Source organism: Acartia tonsa, chromosome 10 (genome assembly GCF_053477335.1).
Source record: "Acartia tonsa isolate MP-2025a chromosome 10, ASM5347733v1, whole genome shotgun sequence".
Lineage (NCBI taxonomy): Eukaryota > Metazoa > Arthropoda > Copepoda > Calanoida > Acartiidae > Acartia > Acartia tonsa.
In genome coordinates, this window is record NC_137269.1 from 13,214,222 (window position 1) to 13,238,050 (window position 23,829).

The 23,829-nt window shown below is 30.3% G+C and overlaps 2 protein-coding genes across 3 annotated transcripts in view; both read right to left on the reverse strand.

Moving 5' to 3' along the window:
- The window catches only part of LOC145329451 (alanine--glyoxylate aminotransferase-like), a 557,715-nt gene that overhangs the window by 212,832 nt on the left and 321,054 nt on the right, over window positions 1-23,829 (reverse strand). The gene's annotated exons all lie outside the window — the stretch shown is intronic.
- LOC145329449 (gamma-aminobutyric acid receptor subunit beta-like) overlaps window positions 1-23,829 on the reverse strand; it is a 79,643-nt gene that overhangs the window by 52,767 nt on the left and 3,047 nt on the right. For both annotated transcript variants that reach the window (XM_080173599.1, XM_080173598.1), the window contains exons 3-4: window positions 16,323-16,430; window positions 3,329-3,424 (exon numbers count right to left, since the gene is read on the reverse strand). In XM_080173599.1, the coding sequence (XP_080029725.1) occupies window positions 3,329-3,424; window positions 16,323-16,430 (204 nt within the window). The remainder of the gene's footprint in view (window positions 1-3,328; window positions 3,425-16,322; window positions 16,431-23,829) is intronic.

The window sequence follows — 23,829 nt, forward strand, 5'->3', positions numbered from 1 at the left end:
ACTTCTTAACTTATGACTTCTGAATGTCTGTTCTTTTAATAACTTTGTTTTGTCAGTATTTGTTTCGCGTTCATGATTTTTTGTGCTTCGTTACTTATTGATATTATCATCCTTGTTTGATGACAATTCATTAGAAAACATTGCAACACAAAATTAAACTATTTTATATTCAAAGTTGAAATTGAATTCAGGGATCTAAAGGGATAAGACAATAGCCGATAAATTGCTGTACATCACTAATGACGATGCACAAAATTATACCTTCTGTAGATTACAACTAATGATTGAAACGATTGGACACTCAGCTTAATGAACCAACCAATCAATATTTAACAAAAGTTCCTAAAATTGTTGAGCCAACAAATAAGAAAACGTCATTACAAAATTTTGTGGACTAGTGTAATAAGCAGCCCAATATCCCCTCACTCCCTGAATTGAATTACACATTAGACTTACCAAGATATAGACTGATCTGATCATAGATCTTATTTATCTTATTTTTAATTAATTCTTATGCTATATTAAGAAGAATTAAGATTATTTTATAGGATATATATTTCAGTTATTTACTTTAGATTTTTGCCTATGTCTAATTAAGATATCTTTATCCGTCAATAATTAAAGAAAATGATATTGTGACTTAATGACTCGAAAGTCATAAAGACATATTCAAGTTAAAAAGTAGCCGCAAAAATCGGATGTACTTCTTCAAAACCTTTATTTCAATTGTATTAAAATCAAATTAAAAATTTGATTTTTAGACCTTTTTAAAATGATAAAATGAACAATGAAAAAAAGAACATTACGTATTAAGATTTGAATATGACCTTTTTATATTAAATTTTTGAATTTCTCTACATATTTTCAAATCAATTTGTTCTAGATGAGTTTCTGGTTTATTTATGATAAAAGTTTTGTAATTCTGACTTTTTAGAGCTTTGCATTTTTAATTGTATGCAGAGCAATGCAACTTTTATTTAAAAAATGCAACTAGATTTACTTTTAATAAGGATTTTTAAGCCCGGGGGTAAAATTTGCTTGGGGGGTAATTACCCCCCCTGAATTCTGTTGGCAGGGGTAAATTTTTTTACCCCCCACAAAATTTACCCTAGGGTAAAATTTTTTGGGGAGGTAAAATGAAAAAATTTTTGGAGGTGCCTACGGCACCCCCAAATTCGTTTGGGGGGGGGGGTTATTCCCACTTTACCCCCCCCCCCTTGGACGTCCTTTGATATAAAGCCAGCTTTGTTAGCCCCAAGGGATAGAAGATCTGGGCTAAATAAACTTGTATTAATTTTTTAATTTGTTTTTTTTACTTATTGGAAGTCTATTTAATATTCATACAATACAATACATAATTTTAAGTATAAAAAAGAATTATAGATGAATAGGTCATATATTTAGGTTCATAAATAATTCATTAGTGCTGGCCCAAGTACGGTTGGCGGATTTACTATTAATTTCTAAATTCTATTACCCTAGCATGGATTTCATGAAAATCTTTTACATTTTCACAAAGCTCAACTCACAAAGAAAGAAAAATATTAGTTGAAAAATGGAAAATTTAATGGACAGTCACTAGCATATGTAAAAGTGCTTATATCTGCTGAAGACATATTATTTGATCATAATAATTTAAACATAAAAGCGCAATAATGATATTATTTGTATTTGATAAATATGCAATATTGTTCCATAATATCAACATTCTACACAAAACAGATACACTTTACATAACCCATGGAAATTATCACATATTGGTGAAAACAAACCAGACCATAAAAAAAACTTTCAAACATTTTATTATTGACTGTTCTTAAGAATTATTTTGCCCAGAAAAAGAACAATTAAAGAGCAATTAAATAGCTTCTTTAGGAAGGTACACTACAAGAATTATTTCACTTTTTACACTTTCTCTCAAGGTATGTGGTGTTTTTTTTCGACATAGCAAATTCAGTGGCTCCTCTGATACACATTACATTCAAATAAAGATAAACTATGCAACATTGTCTTAGTAGTTTTATTTTTTTTGTTACGTGAGTTTTTTTGGAGGAAAAGATTGGATATTTTCCTAAGGCAGTATTCGGTCCACTCTTACACTCGCAGAAAAAAATACACAAATAAGCTTACTCCCTAGTAATGATTGTTGTCCTTGAAAGATTAAACATTCTGACTGGAACCAGTTTTAACATTTGCGACGCGGTGTTGAGCCGAGGTTCGAACCCATACACTACCCAACGACGAGCGGAATCGCAACGTGATAAGCCTAAAAATACATAAATTTAAACACCCGTCCATAAACAAATCTGTCATACGACAATTTAAAAGTTAGAGTTTCTCTTTTGATATGAAATTAAATGCATCTATTTGATTTCCTTTGTAAGTATCATTATTCCCTTCATCATTTACATTAGCCTGTACCAAATTGTTTTCTTATATGTATGATCATAGTCATACTTTCATAGGTTACTTTATCCTGTACCAAATATATATTTGAAATGAAAATGTGATATTACCCTTCATCCTTTCTATTAGCCTTTACCAAATTTATTTTTCTACATAAGTCACTATTATACATTATCTATTTGCATAAGCCTGTACCAAAACATAGAATAATTTTTCTTAAAACATTACTAACTTAGCCAAAATATAAGTTACAGAATCATACTATATGATTGAACATATACATAGTTGTTATGAAAACAATTTTCTAAATATTTGTATTTTCGATCCAGTCTATATTGAATGTAAATTTGATTGTGTCCAGGCTAGCCTTTCATCTTTATGATGCAATTGTGTATCAATTATAATTTGAGGCCTGTTCAATTTTTTTTGCAGTATGCAGTTTTATATCAATCAAAATGAGATGTTACATATCATATGCAAAATAGATTATTTCTGCCAATTAAATAATTTCATCATTAGATAATAAATTACAAAAAAAGTTAAATAAGGGATATTAAACAAATTTTAAAATACATAAACTTCAATTGGCGCTCATGTAGAAAGAGCTAGGTCGTAAAATAGCCTTGAAATAGTAAAATACCTAAATGAAGGTTCTACAAAAAGACTAACAATCTTATACAACTTACATGGACGGACGGACCGTAACTATACAGTAGCTTGGACTACTAATAAAATAGGTTTTTTCAAGCCTTTTAGAATAATAATTGCAGTTTTCTATATCGGTTAGGCTTGAGTACACGATTCTTCTTGCTAACTACTATGGCCAAAGTTAAAGCATCTCTTATATACCTTTTAATGAATCTTTCAAAAAAGCATAAAAATAAAAGTTTATGAATTAACCTTAAAATAGTAAAATATAAACCTGTGTTTTGGGTTCCATTTGTGTGAGCAGTCGTTCATCCCTCCAACGAACATTGAAGTAGGTATCAATTGTGATAGAAAAGTCTTGATCAGATATCTGAAATAAAAACATAGAATAAATAGATAGAACGTTAGAGTATGCAAGTTACTAATAATACAAATTAAATAGCTGAAATAAAACATGGAAAAAATTTATAGAACATTGAAATAGGTATCAATTGCCATAGAAAAGTGAAGTTTCTTAAAATTCCAGTGGAGAGGACCTTGAACCCAAGAAAAATGGCCCCCAGAAAAAACCTCACAACCTCAAAAAAAATTCAACTCACTTTTTCTTTTAAAATCGAAACTAAAAGTAGAGTCCGATTTGTCACTTGAGTTTCATATCATTTATGTTTAACAAACACTTTTTAAAACTAAAAACGTTGTCAGCTTTTTAGCTCATTAGTCCATGACTTTCGTATATCTCAAGGACTTTTATGGACAATTTTATTGTTAGATAAACCAAGAAAGTTCAATTTAGATATTTACTCTTCATTTAAAGAGAATCAATTGTTTTTTTTGGAAAGTCTTTATCTTTGTCTACAGCTAAAGATACCGAAAATGGCCATAAAGAGGTATGGAGGGGAAACTGGATTGTAAATTTGGTGGTACTTTTAATTTTTTTTTCACTTCGTTTTCTTATTCGTTGGCTCAAAATCTTTTATTGGTATGTGATAATTTGGATCCAAACTAACAGTGTTCAAACATTTCAATCAACAATTTTAATCTTTAGAAGAGGTAATTTTGTTCATCATGATTTGAGTAACGGGTGGTATATTAATCAATCATCAATTTTCTTATCCCTTAAGATCCCTGGGGAATGAAAAATTATTGTTTTTAAAAATATACATAAACAAGAAAAAGTTTGTATTTTCAAAGAGAGATTTAGAATACATTATGTGAACAACTTGGACACAATCCTAATTTTAAGCGATGAAGGTTTTACATTTTGAAATTAGTCAATAAGCAATATGACAGTCTGTTACAAATAACGCTTTGAGACGGACCAACAAAACAAAGTAATAAAGATTATTTAGTGCTAAAAATGACATTGGAAATTCATCCAAAAATTGTGATATTTTTTCAAAATCCAGAAGTTATAAGTCTGTCAGTCGGTAGGTGAGGTCAATAGGTACATAAACACATTCTCACTTGTTAACACGCATACAGACTCGTTTTCCATTTCTGTATCAATTGTGATAAATTATAGCTTATCTGTATTTAAGATATTTTGATTTGATGCCATCTTTTGGGTGCTATGCATGTAAGCGTTCCTGTTTATTTCCTCCTCTTAAAAGCTTCATGCAAAAGTAAGAATGTTTATTTCGACCAAATTATGGATTCACCACTAAAACCTTATTCCAATAAATCTTTCCAAATATTATTCCAATGTTGATCTGCTTATTTTCATACTTTATTTTCTGTGTGTTTGTGTTTGGTTGTGTGTGTGTGTGTGTGTGTGTGTGTGTGTGTGTGTGTGTGTGTGTGTGTGTGTGTGTGTGTGGTGTGTGATTAAATGTGTATCACGTGACCTGACAAATCTAGGTAGATAATGGTGTGGAAACATCGTAATGGTTCTGCCGCCCAAAACCGAAAACAAAAAAAATATTCACTGGTCGCTGTTTAGATATTTTAGGTCATAAAATAATCAATTTCTATACTGACAAATAAAATTATAACAAAAATATATGTTTTAAAGATACCAAAAATGTTTGAATTGTAATTTCTCTTTTAAATATATTATCAAATGTTTTTTTAATGTAAAGAATATTAAAATTCATAAATTCCTACATAATTTGTAAACATTGGCCTCATTTTAATGTCTAAAAGGACTTAAAATCAGGTTTGGCAGCCAAAAATATTCTACAATTATGAAATACAAAATGAACTTAATGTCTGAACCTCTTTCTATCATGACTCTAAAATCGTTCAGTAAACTTGTTTTGTCGGATTTGAAACTGCTTAACCGCGGCTGCCGAGCCCTGCTCCAAAGAGAAACAAATAAACAAAGTTTGTCTAAATATGGTTTTAAGTTTAACCCAGTGGTGGTTTAGCCAAGTGTGATTATTGGGAATATTTGAGGTAAATTCAGGAATCTTAAGGAATTCGACAAAGAATGTTAAAATGATATAAATCTCCAATGATGATAAACAAATTAACACCTCCTGTAGATGAAAATGATTGATTAAAAAGTTTGGGCACTATGTAGGTTTGAACCAATCAATTACAATTCTATTAAAGTACCCGAAGTTTATTGGGAATATTTGAGGAAAATCCAGGTATCTTAAGGAATAGGACAATGAATGAAAAACAAATTAACACCTTCTTAAGAATAAATTTGTTGGTTTAAAAATTTGGACACTATCAGTTGTAACCAATCAATCACAATTCAATAAAAGTATAAGAAGTTATTGAGCTAAGGATAAAGTTAACATTGTTTTAAATATTTGGGTACCAGAGGAATTTCCAGTCCAATTTCCCCTCCCTCCCTGGATAAATCCAACAAAACTATTCTATCACCATGAACTATAGTCTCAAAGGATCGATTAGATATTGAATCTTACAATTTTGTAAATTGAGATATATCAAATTTAAATTTACAAAAAAACAATTTCATCTTATAGGGTAAAAATATACACCTAAGAACAACATAATGGAATAAAATCATAACTCTATTTGAAATAATTAATATAAAATCATATAACATAGTTTTGGTTGATGTTTGTCTATAACATGCCGTAGATCTAATAAATTAAAATAATCTAGAGAAGCTTCAGGGACAGCGGAAAGTGTCATGAAATACGTCATAGAATACGTCTAAAAAGGATGAATGGGAGAAGAAGTGGAAAAAGAAACCCTCAAAAGAGAGATGAATTACATACGTATTTTTATGACGTCACATATGACACTTTCGGTTGTTCCGAAGCTTTAGATAGTTCCAATGATGATTTTGCGCTATTTTAATTCTAAATCAAAAGTCTTAGGATCGGTTTAAGGCTATATCTGTAGGGTAATTTTCGGGAAGGGGGCAGGGGAAGAAGCCCTTTAAATTTCACTTACAAGAAGAAAGATATTTTGTAGATCCAATTGCCCTTGAGGTTGTAATTACCCTACCGTACAATAGTTATAAACATTTCCTAGACCATTAAAAAGCTTCGCTGAAAAGGAGCAATATATCGGTTTTGCAGTTAGTAAAGCCTTAACAACAGACAGACAGATACAGATTCTATAACTTTTATATGAGGATAAACTCAACTCTTTAAAAATCCCTTTCACCAAAATGTTGACCTTATCTAAAACTGACTTTTCCTTATTGCTTTTTCTTTTTATCTCTCTCTCTCTCTCTCTCTCTCTCTCTCTCTCTCTCTCTGTGTATAACATCATTATTCATCGACTCCACCATACCTCTTCCTGATAACCACACCCCTGTCTACATATATATACTTATGGAAGTTGTTCCTTTCCCACGAATATTCAGGTATAGGGCACCTAAAGAAAAAACTCCAAATTTCCTCTGTAATTACAGAATATAATGCTTTTCATTATTGTATAATAGTAGCCTTCCGTCCATTTATAAACATTTTTAGTTTAGTAAACTAAAGTCAAGCTTTTTTTTCCTTGCAGATGGATTTTTTTTTATATTTTGGTTCAGTATCCTTTAGACCCCTGATAAATTGTCTGAAGTAGTGGTAATGGTGTTGAACCTGATGTTTGTAATTTCCCACCAGGCTGTACTCTTTCTTTTTCAATCCCTCTTAAAGTAATCATATTTTTGTTATATTAAAACAAAAAAACAAAACTCACACCTAACCTTAAATAGAAATCTGAACTAAGTAGGAATATATAATATATCTGCAAAATTGTTGTGTGAAAATAATCAGCTTTTCAATAATTATTGTAACTTTAAGCGAATTAATTTCGTTTGGTATGCTCAAATATCTTTCTTAAAGGTTTCCATGAAGAAACTTAAAAGTGAAAAATAACATATATAGTTTTTTTTAGTATTTTCTAATCTACTTGGAAATTGCGGTGATGTTTGTATTGATTCTTTCAAACTATCATTACATCAAGTATGTTGTGTCTGGAGATAGATAGCTAGACAAATAGATAGTTATGTGGATAGAAAGGTAGATAGTTAGGCAATTAGATGGATAGTTTGGTGGCTGGATAGACAGGTAGGTAAGTAGAATCATTTTCCTAAGTATATAGGACTGATAAATAGATAGAATTGGTATAGATAGATTGTTTGAACGGTAGATAGAGAGTTAGTCATGTTCATAGATGTTGCTATTCTAACTGGAAATAGATAGAGAATAGATAGGTGATTGACTGATAAAAATATAGATAGTTAGCTACATAATTTACAAAAATGGGTTAGCTATATGAGTTAATAGTTAAAGAAATATTTCTTTTTATTACCGGAATTCCAAATTTACACCTAGTCTTCCAGTAATTATCTTAATCGTAAACACTATGCTTATTTAATCAAATTAGTATGTTGTTTTCTTAACCTTTCTCAAAGATATAATAATTAATTTCTGTGTTTTTTTACAATTAGAAATAATTGAGGGACGTAACAGAAATGGTTATGTCCAAAGTTATGAAAGCTAAAGGACATATAATTTGCTAACCAAAATACAAAATTGGGAATATTGTAAACTTTTGTGTGTCTTTAAGATAAACAAGTATTATAGTTATAGATTACAAAATGGTTATAAATAAAATAAAACTTTAAGCACTCGTAAGAAACTGGAAACTAGATGTATTAAGCGACTAAAATCCTCAAAATGTACTGCTAAATTTTTATAAAAAAAAACATACTGATAGATTGGTTTGGTAATTTTAAAAACTCAGGATAATATATCCTTTCATTTCTTGTAGTTTTAAATTTATTCATAATCATTATGATAGAGTAGATACTCTACTGAAAACATGCCTATAGGTAAAGTTCCTTCATTGCAATGTCTTTTTTTCTTGATAAGTATTTGTTTGTTTAGCATCATGTTTTTCCCGGCATGTCTATCTGGTAAGGCCGTATTTGGTCTGATTAGGGGTGGTGGAAAAAATAATATTATAGTTCATAATGTCCATCCGTCTATTCGTCCATTGTTTATTGTGTTTTCAAATTTTAAAAACACTATAAGTACAGTTTATGTTTTTATACATTTCTCATCTTCATCAGAAATGATTTGTTAATCAAAATTTTACTGCAATCAATGCATAAAGCCTTCAGATTATACTACAGATGTTTTAAATGCCAGTGTGTTTAAAAGCTAAGAATCTAATTACTTTAGGTAAATAAATGTACCTTATTTATTTACTATAAAACTTTTTATGTTTACAGGTATGAAGCTGGTGTCTGCGTAATACCAGAAACCACACTATGGGTCCTTGGACAAAAAAGTTGACTGTAAAGGGGTGACAAAAATAAAAGATACATGCTTATTGCATTTTTGGCAAAATGAAAATTCTGTTCATCTCACATGTATTGTATTTTGTAGAATTTATTTTACAAAAAATAACACTTTAATAAACAACTTTGCTGTTTAAAAAATGAGTCTACATTTGATATTCATAACATATGTTTGTAGTTTTAAATTGTTGTGTAGTAACTACATTCAACTTTGATGGATTAAAAGTCCATAGTAAGCAGATATCACAGTGACCAAGCCATTGCTTTCACACAAAATGCCTGTTGAGGTCACCCCCCCCCCCTCAAAAAAATTTAAAATGGGGATGAGGGGGTTAGTTTCTTTCTCTATATTCAGCCCTGATGGGCCTATACCTACAGTGAATTAATTCGGCTAGGCTACTTAAAATGCAATTTAACATACCTAACCTAACCTATAATAATAAACTAACAAAAGGAAAACTACCACTCCCATATTTTAATTTTTTTAAATAAGGAGGGTTGGGGGTGCTTATCAGTGCAAAATAAGGTTCTTTGTGTGAAAGCACCATCCAGCCACTGGTAGCCATAGCCATCATTGTAAACAAACAACATTGTTCAGTATATGTACATTATACAACCACATTCTGGGGGGATAGGCACTTTTTAGTACCAAACACAATAAAGTTAAAATTAAAAAATGCAGCTGAATTCTAAATAGTTTAATCAAAGATTAGATAGAATGTTAATGCAGAGATTAAAAAGTAACGCGTGAATTAGTAAAATTAAGAATTAATCAAAATTTTAACTCATTCTTTCAAGCTCTTTCATGAGTCTATTCTAAAACTCGTAAAGAAGTTGTATCAACTTTTTTGCCTTTTATTTAAGATAGCTAGCCGGTCCTTTCAGTAAGTAGTAGATGTAAAATTTTTCATAGAATTCAGATATGCAATCGTTTTTTTTGTAGATCTCTTATTTTTTAAGTAATTTAAGTTTTTTAAAAAAATAATTAAGTCGGTTTTAAGGTACTAAAACGCAACAAAATAAAAGAAGAAAATGGCCAGTATGAACAAAAATAGTAAGATCTTTAATTTGACACCTTACTTTTAAAATTCTGTTGCGTAATTGTTGAAAAAATCAATTTTTTTAACCTCGGTTTAATCAAAACATTAAACCTAAATATTTTCTCATACAGACATAAAAAATATGGGTTCATATATACCATTAGAATGAGAAAAATAATATGAATCCATTGTAAGCAAAATTGAAAAAGTTAAAAAAAATTGTAATAAAAAATAGAAAAAATAAAAAAGTTATTTTAAGAATTGTAACTACTAAACTAGCCAATCACAAATCGCAAAAATTGACGAATCAGGAAGCTTAATCTATAAAATTAACCTATAGAATTGCCAGAAAAAAAGGAGAACGTTCATACAATATATACAACAGATACTACAATAAATATAGTGATATTAAAGAACATGTAAAGAATGAAAAATTATGAACAAATATGCATCAGTCTGTTTATAAACTTCAAAACAATGCAGTTAAAAATACATTATTGTTTCTTGTGTTTAAAAAATATCTGCTACATTGCATTGTCTTTTGTTTAGGTTTTGTTCAGGTTTGGTTCAAGCTAACCCTTTAAAGCCGAAAATTATGATTCTTAAAATAAACTTATTTTTTTTATTATAGTTTTATAAAACTTTTTCAATTTTGCTTAGAATAGATTCGTAATATTTTTCTGATTCTAAAGGTATATATGAACCCATGTTTTTATGTCTGTTTGAGAAAATATTTAGGTCTAAAGTTTTTATTAAACCGAGGTTAAAAAAATAGATTTTTTCAATAATTACTCAACAGAATTTTAAAAGTAAGGTGTCAAATTAAAGATCTTACTATTTTTGTTCATACTGGCCATTTTCTTCTTTTATTTTGTTGCGTTTTAGTACCTTAAAACCGACTTAACTATTTTTTTTAAAAACTTAAATTACTTAAAAAATAAGAGGTCTACAAAAAAACCGATTGCATATCTGAATTCTATGAAAAATTTTACATCTACTACTTACTGAAAGGACCGGCTAGCTATCTTAAATAAAAAGCAAAAAAGTTGATACAACTTCTTTGTATAAATTATTTGGAAATTTCAATTTCACAGTAGCTTTAGATAGGTTATTTTAGGTTTGGTAAATTATAATGAATGCCCCGCAGGGATAGAACCCCCCGCAGATGCTAGAAATAGGAGAAAAGCTATTGTGAAAATACGACGAAATCCGCTAATTCTTTTTCTTTCCATGATCCGAAGAAAATAAACTTTTAGGATAGGTAAGGAGGGATAGAACCCAACAGTGTTGGAGTTTTCCCAGTGGTTAGGAGGGTTTTTGCTGTTTTATTTGAAGAACTTAGCAAAGTTTTTAAAATTAATTTTATGGAAATATTTAATTTTTAGAGTAAGTTTTTCCTTCTCTATGTTACCTTGATTAGATTAGGGATTTTGTGTCCTCTATCTTGATTATGTACTCTGGAATTCGGTTACTTACAACAGCCCAAACATTTACCTTTTTCACAGGGATCTTAAGGGATCAGACAATGGACGAAAATAATATACCATATATATACATCTTCCATGATGATAAACAAAATTACCCCTTCTGTAGATAAACAATACTTGAAAAGTTTGTACACTACTTATTTGGAAGCAACCAATCAAAATTTAATAAAAGTACCCATAGTTTATGATCCAAAGAATGAAATAATGTGGTTTTAAAACTTTGGGTACCAGTGTGATTCACTATTTTCTTGCCTTTTTCACCATAGTTAAGCTAGTCACTGGGATGTGGGGCCATTCGAGGAGGGAATGGACAATTATGGTTAAATTAATCTACAAAACTAAAAATGGCCAGAATTTCTTTTAGAAAAGGGAAGGTGGGTAAAATTTTTTGACTTTTGTTAAAAATGAACATCTATAAAAAGCGCAGCAATAACAAGGCTCCACAGCCCTGGGAGAAGAGTATATGATAATACATCATGTTCTATTACGGAGAGACAGGTTGTTCAATTTATGTGATTATCATCAATTTGGCCACATTTTATATTTACCAACATTTTGTTAGAAAAAAAAAGATTTCAGAGAATGCTTACCCATAATGGAAGTGTCAGGATGTTAGAATGTCCGTCTGTATATCACTAGGATCTTTATAACCACTGGACCTTGAGTTTTCAATCTTAAAGATTCCTCAAATATTTCAATCTTGGCATATTTCTTTTGTAAGAAAATTTTCCTTTTAAAAAAGCAAAGATTTGCCATAATTAGGGTCTGTACATCCGATCGTTTGCCCATACGTAATGTATAGCTCTGTTAGAGTTGTCTTATCGATTTCAAGCTCTGCATGATGATTTCTATAGTGTTGGGAACGATTTCATACAATTGCAGGTATCTGAATTCTGCCAAAAAAATGCAGCTTATTATATGTTCATTAATTAAAAAGATATAAAATCTTAATAGAATTAGAAATTATACTGAATTATCATAAAAAAAGAGAGTCATAAAACCATATATTAGTCTAATTAGTCCATAATTGTCTAAAATAATGCTTATATACTTTTTTAAAAAGCAAACAAAGTTTGTATTTATATTAAGCTGTAGACTTGTTAAGCTGTTGTAATATAAGTTCACACATAAATCTCTAACTTATAATTGACTGCGTCCACTTTTTTTCTGTATAAAAATGGTTGGAACCTTATTTTTTCTAGACAAAATAAACATCCACTCTTTTTCTTCTATAATACAATACAATTACGGGGCGAGTAAAAAGTTTTTTTTTATACATCTAATAAGAATCAAACGCTTCGCTTATACAGCAAAAAAAAATTGTGTGTTCTTTTGAACTTTCTGTAAAAGTCCATTGAAGATATAAAAAATAAAGTTTTAATTGGGTATTTTTTAGTAGCGAAAGTACTCTATAATTCTTTCTATGTCCGTCCGGGGGAAATGTGGTTTTCTTGGCTGTTATTAAAATTAGACAGTCGGTCATACTAAAGAAAATTATACTTATTTATTTTATAAACCGTTTATGATTTTTTTTTCAGAAATGAATGCATATACCTACTCTGTCCAAACGTCATATCTATATTTCTATTTGTAAGTTTGTCCATCTGTGATTTTTTGTGCTTCGCTGCTTATTGATATTGTCATTCTTGTTTATTTTTTTGCAAAAAAAAGGTATAATGTAAAAGCTTGAAAATGTTATTAAATAGAAACATAAGATGTAGAATTACTTAAGCAAAAATGGTCACTGACTGATTAAATAAATATAGGGTCTTTAAGGGAGAGATAAGGTAGCGTCGTCGACTCATTTCTGTAGAATTCTAACATTATTAGCTATTTTTAGTGGATGGAACAATGGGTGCAGGTTAATTTAGAAACCATTGTCCACTCCATCCCTCTAAAAAAAGAGTTAATTGAATATATTTTTTGTATAGCCTGTAATATGTGTATTGAGATAAATAACAGAGATGTAAGACCTCAGAGTCATTAATCATACATAATATTATATATATATGAATATATAATACATGTAATAATCGTACATATTCAATAGACAACCTCATGATTTGTTCATGTTGGAGAAAAGAAACCTGTCTTCAAATTTGGAAAGATACGCTTCACAATTTAGAATGCCCCAACCAAAGCACTTAAATCGGTTTTATTGCATAAAAGTTTTTAGGGTTGTCTATACTTACTTCAGAGCCTTTAATTTTGTTTTGACACAAATATAAGTTTAAAATGTCTTATTTTTTAAACCTAATCGAGCGTTTGGATGGTTTCTGTGCTCGTTAGGCACTTGGAGGGAAAGAACTTTATACATATATCAATTAGTCACATTTCTTAACTACAACACTGCAATATCCGTGGGTCCTCGGCCTAGTACAGATGCTCCCTAATGTAGAGTAATTGTTGTACAACTTTACAATTATCATTTCTATGGAAGAAAAGGCATTTTTTTTACAATTAGCTTTGTCTGTTCCTCACTTCACATCCAAGAAAAAATATAGCAATATGATTGATTTTACTGTCATGTATACAGTAAAAATTCAGTTTGTCATAAATACATCCATTGCACTGGCGAAAACACATCCACTGTAAATTTGCTGGATGTGTGAATGGCAGTCCCCCATATGTTTTAGTCAATAATTTCAAGAACAAAGAAAAATTGTCTTGACTGACATATTTATAAGGATTTGCCAATTAAAAATCATATAAATCATGAAAATGTTTTTAAAATTTATCTACGGATCATAATAAAATTATTTTCTGCTAGGCACGAACTGGTTCTAAACCATTTAAAAGCTGGGCTACCTTGCTATACACTCCTTCTTGTTATAGATATCCTTTTTTTCTTAGTCTGTATTGTTTTATCAATATCATAAGAAATATTAATTAACATTTATAGAACATGCTCTCATAGTACTACAATAACTTTAGGGATCTTTAGGATATGACAATGAATGATAAATTGATGTATATTCATAATAATAAACATAATTACTGCTTCTATAGATTAAAATCATTGGTGGAAAAATTTGGATACTATTAGTTTTTAACCAACCAAATACAATTTTATAGAAGCACCTAAAGTTTTTTTTTAAGCCAATTGAACTGGTTCCCAAAGTTTCATAACTACGTTATCTTATTCGTTGGCTTAAATTCTTTTTTTAATTTTTATTCAATTTTTGGATTTCAAAATTGTAAAGTCAAAACTTTCCAATCAATTATTTTAATCTACTAAAAATGGGTAATTTTTGGAAGAATGCATATCAATCCATTGTCTAATGCTGATGCACCCTGATTTTAATTTGACTAAATCCAGGTTTTTGATTCTACAAATTAAAGGTTTAAAATTTAGATTTTAAAATTCTAATAAAAATTTGTTGTCTCGAATGAAATGTATTCTATTTGTGAATGTTTATTTTGTGAGCTAGACATAAATTATTGCTTTATATTAGAGATAATGAACTCAAATTAGTTTATCAAAAAACTGAGGGAGCAGTAAATTAGGTTTACAGATATTATCCTCTGATAATTCTCTCTTGGAAATGGACAAATTTGCCTTCCCCCCCCCCCCCCATAAAAATGCGTGGGGGCAGGGTTCTTAAGGTATAAGTCAAATTTATGTGCATCTCAAATGACGATAGACAATATCAACTCTTCAGCAGAATAAAATTATTGGTTGAAACGGTAGGACAGGACACTGCTAGTTGATGAACCAACAAAAATTTATTGAAAGTACCCAAAGTTTTTGAGCAGACGAATAAGAAACTGTGGTTGTAAAACATTGGGTCCTAGTGTAATTAACAGTCCACTTTCCCTACCTGTATGGGTGTTATTTAGATAAAATGTTTGAAAGAACTTACAAGTAAAATTAAGCATAAATAAGTGAACTTTTAAGCAGGGATTTTAAGGGATAAGACAATGATGGAAAAATTGATGCGCAACTCAAATTATGATTTACTAAAATCCTTGGATCATGGAAAGAAAACGAAGTTGCCGGTTTCATCGTATTTTCACAGTAGCTTTTGAAGGGTTATTTTAGGTTAGGTTAGGTTAAGTAAAAGTTAATTTTTGTCCCGCAGGGTTAGAAAATATGCCCCGCAGGGCTAGAGCCCCCCGCAGGGGCTAGAAATAGGAGAAAGGCTACTGTGAAAAAACGACGAAACCGGAAACTTCGTTTTCTTTCCATGATCCAAATCCTTTTACTGATGGAAAAGCTTCGACACTGCTAGTTTAAACCAACCAATTAATATTTAAAAATCTTTTTTATTAAGAGTTGAATTAAATGAATAAAGCTTTCTTTTTCAATTCATAGAAAAGATTTTGAACAATTAAAAAATATCACTTTGGTAGATTTAAGTTTTTAACAACACATGCAAAACAAAATGCTTTAAAATCTTAAATTATAAAATTTCTTTAACAATCAGACAATTTTTTGACTTGTCATTGCTTCGCTACTTATGCATATAACATATAATTGTCCCATGTATCGAATATGAATAATTTATAATTGGTTATTGTCATCTACTATATTCATCGGAAATGTACATGAACTAATATATTGTTGTCAATACATAAATATGACAAACTATAATGTATCTTATTATCTTTTTAACATTCAGAATTATCTTTTATTCACATTACTAACCTTATAAAAAAATATGAAATTAAATAGTTTTTGTCTTAAAAATGTAAACATAAACATATATCAGAATTTGGCAATATTCTCGAATGTGAATTGTCGAGCCCATGAGCAGGGTTAGTGCTTCTCAGTTATTGGCCCTCAAGGGCAAGGACTCTCTCCATGGGTTAGGCATACAACCTTCCAACCCTTTAGAGCAAGATACACACTTTGAGGGAAAGCACCGAATATTTGAGTAGAAATGTATCAGTAATACTTAAAGAATTTTAATCATCAAACTAAAGAAATTGCACACAAAAAATTCCAAAGCAAAAAAACTAATCAAGTTGAATTATGTTTTTATGAACTTTTCAGTTATTTTACTATTTACTAACCTTAGGTATGTCTTTCAGGTTTATTCCAATGGTGACAAAAGTAGTTTTGTTTGGGGATGGCAAGTCAAACTTCTGATACTCCTTCGGAAGGCACAATCCACGTCCACCCTAAACAAGATAAACCTTTGTGAACAAGGATTACAGCATCCATAAAAGTATGGTCACACAAATGGATGAATAAATCATGATTAAAATTGGTTGTCATATAGCTATTAAAAAATTTACATGTTTAAAATGGATCTAATGACTTTTTGGTGATTGTAGAGAGTTCCTCAGATTTATAATGTCTACTCTACTCAAGAATCAGCATGCAAAGTTTGAAATTAATATGACAATTCTAACATGCCTAAATTAACGCAAATCAATCAATCAGACTACAAATGTAGAGAATCTTTGCTTAAAAAGTAACAGGATGTCTTAGAGTCTTTACAATATGGTTCTTCTTTACAATAAAGCTTTTTATAATTCCTGGGAAGGTTAATGACTATTTTTTTACTTTTTCTTCTTGTCGACTTCTACGTCCCCCCCCCTCACCCACCAAAAAAGGCGCTTGTAATCAATAAGACTTGGTAGTATAATTTAATTCTGTGCAATTAGAAGTAATACATTAACCATTAATCTTGTAAAAAAAGGTAATTTGTAATATTTAAGATTATTTATTTATATGTTGTATGATTGTATTGCATCAATTACTCTACACCGAAGCTTTTCTACCTATGGGGTTGCCGTTATCTACGTCCGTACATGTTAGCCTGCATCGATCTCAAGTTTTGATTAAGACATGTATTCATTATCAATTCAGAAACGGTATTGTTAATTAGTTTACCGAAAATATAGAATTATGCCATTAGTCGTCTTATATCTAAATGATGATTCTTTCTTAGAATGATCAGGCTTTATATAATAAACATTTAATTTCAAAAAATCATATTTTAGAGGCAATCTCGTCAATAATAAGCATCCAACTGAAAGGCCTATCTTGTATGACGTCATTTTTTTGGCGGCACTTTCCGCTGTCTCGTTGCGATTGTCTAATTTTTAGCTTCGCTGTTATGGATGTTATTATCCATGTTCTTTTTGCTAACCGAAGAAAAATAATTAATTTCAGCATTGAATGTTGCTAATTTTCAATTATCATGAAACAAACGAACAATCAATTATTAAAATGTTGAAGAAAGTATTATATTAATCATTTGTTAATAACAATTTGGCTAAACCTAAAATAACCTAAAATCATAAAAAATGTAGTTTTAACTTAACAAATATAATTATGTTATTTAGAAGCATAGCAAAAAATGGCTGCAAAATCAGTATACTTAGCAATGTTGCTCGTACTTTAATATAAAAGTAACAGGTCGTTTGTCTGTCTTTGTGGCTGTCTTTACCGCAGAATATTGCTATCCGATGGGCCAATGTGTCTCTCCCCTTACAATATAGCTTCTCATAGGTCCTAATTATTTTAGAAGGGGGAAACCACCATCCTTCCAAGAGAAATAACCCCTAGAAAAAAGACCCCTCCAATATTCTACAGTTTTCATTGAAATGAGGGAGGGGCTAATGGGATTCAACATCCCCCCACCTAAAGTGCCTTTAGAGAAAAGAAAAACAGATTTTGATTATTAAACAAGGAGCAGACGGACATGACAAGATTCAAGAGAAACTGTACTGCTTCTTAAAGGCAACAATTTATTTTGTTAATCCTTATAATTAAGTAAAAGGATGTTTGTCTGTGTGTCTGTTTGTACCGAAGGATCTTGCTAACCGCTGAACCGATCGGGTTCTCCTTAACAGGGTAGCTTCTCATAAGTCCCGGGAAGGGTTAAAACTATTTTGGAGGAGAGTACTACCACCCTTTCAAGAGAAATCGCCCCTAGAAAAAAATTACCCCCCACAAAAATTTTTTTTTGTTTTTTAAAAATTTTCTTTTAAAATCTAAAATAAGAAATTGGGTTATCAAATAACCGCTAGTTTTATAATATCGTGACTCAGTAAGCCCGAGTTTTTTTTGTTGCATTCTTTCAATCAAAATTTTCATGAAGCTTTTATCAGGAATTAATGGTATTGCGATAATTGACAAATTTGAAATTCCGTTTTTTGAATCAATTCCTATTACAGGGAAGTTTAAAGATTTGGGTTTGAATTAAGGGGAAGTGTGTTTTAAAGGGAATGATTTAAATAAGTTATTTGAAATACCTATTGACTAATTATTCTAAAGGGATAAGATAATGGATAAATTGATGTAAATCCCTAATGATTAATAAAATTATTAGTGAATACAACTAATATGGACACTACTACCAGTAGTAGAATTACAGTCTAATGCCCCTTCCCTCATCGTTTTTTCTAATAATTTCAAATGTAACCCTAATCAATGTAAATCTTAAGTTTTGAGGCTTAAAGTTTATAACAATCTGTGTATTTTTTATTTGTGAGTTTAATGTAATGAAGTAAAATAAAAAAGTTGCAACTATTGCAAAAGCTACAATTAGCTTACAATACATTTTATTTCATACTGGGGCGTGCATAGAAATTTTCCTTGGGAAAGGTAGTAAATAAAATTTTATTTCATGTTCTAAAACTAGCTGCTTCGCCCCCAGACTCTAGAGCAAAAGGATTAAGACTTATATTAAATCTATCCCTGGCATTTATAACAGTTATAGCCATTTCCGAGATTTTTACCTTTAGACTATTTTATATTGTAGAGTGGTGTTTAAGCAAAACCCTGAAACTGGAAGATATCCTAAAAACAAAGTGTTACGTATTCAAAATTTTGTTCTACATCTAGAACTTTTTTTAAGTCGAGGAGGGAAAAAAGCGTAACAGAAAGTTTTATTTAGTTTTTATGCAAAAACTTTCATTTACTTAACTTTACAGTGCAATGTTACAAAATCAGGGAATGGCAGCTGCTGAAAATTCGATTGCAGCTTGTGGGAAGCGAATTGTTGTGGCGGTTTCAGGCTTCGGCTGTATCAAACTTTTAATAGAGTATTATCAGCATTAAATCTAAATTAAAGAGAAGACTCTAAGGGAGAGAGGGGACATTGAACGGTAAAATTACACTGGTATCCGAAGTTTTATAATTCCGTAATCTTATACGCTGTCCAAATACTTTGGGTACTTTTATTATATCTTATTTGGGTGGTTTTAGTAGTGACCAAACTTTTAAACCAATAATTTTAACAGAAGGGGTTATATTGTTTATAGTAACATGGGATGTACATCCATTTATCTATCCCTTAAGATTCCGAGCAGATTGTTTGGAATCCGATTGTTTAAAATAGTGCAGCTGTCATTCGGTTTTTTGATTTTTAAATTGGTTGCGGAAGGCTCCTGTTGCTGCTTCCTGATAACAAGCCAGCAATTACATCTGCGACTAGCCAGCCCAGAAAATATCTATTTCAGTGTGTCACTAAAATCCAGGGATTTTAAGGGATATGAACGATAAATTTATTAACTTCCCCGGTGATGATAAATAAAATCATCTCTCCATCAGATGAAAAGTTTTAAACCAACAAATAGAAGTACTTAAAGTTTTTGTGCCAACGAATAAGATAACGCGTTTGTAAAGTACCAGTGTAATCCAATGTGCCTCCTATTAAAATCATACCATACACTCATATTCCATATCAAATAAGGTTTTTTTCAAGCTAGAAGATGAACAGTGACACTGTTGTTTTAAAATCATTCCAAAACACCATCTATGTATGACGTTGCAGGCAGTTTTTCCTTGGATACAGGGATTTAACAACAAAGAATAAATTAATCTTCAATCAAAATCAAATGATGCCTTTATTTGCCTTTTATTTACAAAGGAACAGTTGTATAGTTATTGCGCACTTGTCCTTTCGCTTGCTGCTTTACAAATGAATTTTGATTTGGAAAAAAATTATCTATCCTTTTATGCCTATTTTTTTGCTTTGCATTTAAAGTATGTAGGGTATTGTAGAAATTGAAATATTCAAAAAAGGAAGACCGTAATCATCATGCTTATTATAAGTCTCTTAGTCTATATATTAATGATGTAACTTGAAAGGTATAAAAAAAAGTGTTAGGATCTGGTGAAGTTCATGGAAATATGTTTATTTGATCGATATCTCCCAAAAACTATGAAATTTTTAAAACTGCTAGTTGCCAAACAGTTAAACTTATAAATTATGTTCACAGCCGACAAAAGAAGGCTTACAAATAATCTAAAATGCTCAATAATGCACAAATATTTTGCACACATAAATACACAAAAAGTCATGTTTTACGTCTGTTTCCTTAAGCAATGCTCTTCCTGTATATGATTTGATCTTTGCTATTCCAGATTACTTATATCTTATACCGATATAACTAGGTGTTTGGTAGCTAGCAGCCTTTAATGCTCATAGTTTTGGGGAGATAATAGATCCCCGAAACATTTTAAAGTGTCACAAGTTCTCAAAATCTTTCATGATCTATTATATAAATTTTTTTTTATCCACTTAAAACTACCTTTCAAATCTTTGGTACAGATCAGAAAAAAAATAATAAAAAAATGTTAGAAACTATTAAAATTTGAATTAACCATTATCAAGTTGTTATATAAATGTTTTCTCAAAAGAAAGAAATAGGGATAAAACTTAAAAAAAATTTGAACAAAAATTTCTTACTATAGAATTAATCTTGCAAATATAATATGACTGCATTTTTTAAGGTATAAGATTTTTAAGTATCTTTCTTTTTGTTCAGATTCTATATGCATTCTAACATAGAATTATCATGATGTTATGGATAGGGCAATTAACTAATAAATAAACTTATTGATATCCTTCTTGTAAATTTTTCCCTTTGATAGCTAAAAATCATTTAGGGGGAAGAAATTAATGTAAAGTAATATTGCAATTGTTATTTCCCTCCCTGAAATCTATATTGAAATGTGTTTGTATTGAAGGATGGAGGACTGAGTGTTGTGCCTTAACTTCCGCAACAAGTTTAACAACATCATAGGCTATTCGAATCCATCAACTATTCGTTGTTTACTTCACTCTGGAGGATTAGACACCCAGTTCATTTTTTTCTAAATATACTTTTCAAAACTAATTGCTGAATCGATGGCACCCCGAATAGATACATCAACTAGGATCTTATATCTGTCAAAATTTGGGACATTTTTGTTAGAATTAGGAGAAGGTAAAACGTGGTTCTATGGATGATTTTGATTGGGAGGGTGATGGTACCCTCCCCTAAAATAGTCCTGGAACTATGGGAAGCTACATTTGAAATCTATCGAGATCCTTTAGTACAGACAAGTAGACATCCTGTTACTTTTATACATGGTTAATGAAATTTATTTAAATATTTCCTTTACCCATCAACATTTATACTTTAAAGCACACATTGATAATATTTATGGACGTTATCATTCTTGCTTTCGTCAAATTTGGGATGAAAGATATATTAATTAATTATATCTTCAATTATTTATTCTCTTTCACTTTTTGCAATAGATCTATCCTTCTAATTAAAATTTCATAGATTTTTGGCGGTTTTCTCAAAGTGCCTAGTGAGGCACAAACCCTTCTCTTTTTAAAATCATAAATTTGAAATAAGAAGGTGGGGGGGGGGTTATGTCAGGTTATGTTTTATTGGTTACTGGGTAGTCATGCAGGGTTAGGGCACCGCATGTGTTAGGCATAATGATAAAAATAAAATACCCCTTCTACTAAATTGTAATCTTTTTTAATATTAAGAAGAGGGGGGGGGGAGGTTTAAAACGTTCGCTACTCCTATTGAGGGAAAGCAGTAATGTTTGAATAAATCTGTATAAATTGTATAATATTGTATTCTGTTGGTCCTCTTAGTAGCGTAGATACTCTTTAATTCTAAATGTTCAATGTCTGTCTGTCAGAAACGTGTTAATGTAATAGCTAGGCTGCTATTTATTTTTGACGGACTTTTTGTGTGAAGATTTCTTCAACAATTTGACCTACTTATGATATTTTAATTTAAAGCGAAGGTACTTATTATTTCGGATATGCCCGACTGTCTCGTAAATTTGTACAAATCTACTACTTCTTAACTACAGTGTTATTTATTATTTTAATGGGCCTCGATGAAGTGACATTTCTGGAAGTTTTTATTCTTGTTTCATCAGAATCTAATCTCTCGTACTCTTATATTGCAAAAAAGTATTGCAAAGAAAATAATATTTACTTTTATTTTCAATAAATACAATCTCGAGAATTTAAAGTAAGAATATTTTGTTGCTTTCGTACAAAAAAAATCATAAAACCCCTACCACCCTTATTTTGAAATAAATTAAAAATAAGGGGGTGGGGGAGTAACTAACCTATGAGTTCTCAACCGGCATTTCGAGTGAGAGTGCAAATATTTTTTATTACTTAGAATGATAAAAGAATAGTGCAAACATTTTGCTCATTTTGACCTATAAAAAGTTTTAAATCTAATTTACAAATCCAATTTCAAGTACTAAAAGTTGGGTTTATCAAAGGATGAAGTTTACTTTTTTTCATTGCGAAGCTAAACTATAGTTATAGCTGATTTGTATGAAAATGAAAGGAGAAAATAACTGCCCTTTCCTACCAAGTAGTCGGATTTTTCCCACTCTTTGTTCCTATTGGTCTAAGTATGTAACATGGAATCTTGTCTTTCAATATTTATTATACGATTGTTAGAAATCTGTTTGTTTTCGTTTCTAAAGTAATGGAAAGAGAATCGCTACAATTGCATCAAGTCATCCTTGTTATTAAGAGAAGAATATGTTAATTTCAATTTCCTTTACTCCGGCCGGCCAGGGTTATACGGATGAGGTTTAGAATATTAATACATTATGTTCACATTACATTCCTTTGAAACAAGGATGACTGACATATCTCCGACAAAGTGAATTATAGAAATTATGAAAAAAGAGTATATAGAACAAGTATACAAAAAGAAAAAAAAGACTTTTAAAAAAATTAAAAATTATATTCTTAAAAGAATATAATTAACTACCCCCCATAACGTTCTTAGCATGCCAGACAGACGGATAGATAGACAGAGAAAGTGAACATGTAGCAGGTTTGTAATAAAAAATTCTTTCATTAACTCTTCCTTTATCCTAGTTACTAACTGTTATTGAGGTTATTAGTATTCATTTCATATTTTCTTCATTTATTCTTCAAAATATCTTTTCTTTCTACTTTTTGTTGTCAGTGACACGCAAATATTGTTCCTTAAGACTTGATCTATTAAGAATATTTCAAAATACAAGCACATACGGTTAAAGTAGTATAGGATATATGTTTGATCGTCAGGATCTAGTTTTCCTCAGAGCTGATTGAGTTTTCTATTCAAGGAAAGCTTCACATAGGTCATGGGATTGATTTAGGCTATTTATTTCTAAATTCATATTTATATTATTTTTGCCTAGAAGCCTACAACTAACTACATTACCCTCCCCCCTTCACCGTCTATGGATGGACGCACAGAAAAACGAGTTTTTCAAGTATGAACTAGAAAACTATCTATTTTTGGTGATGTT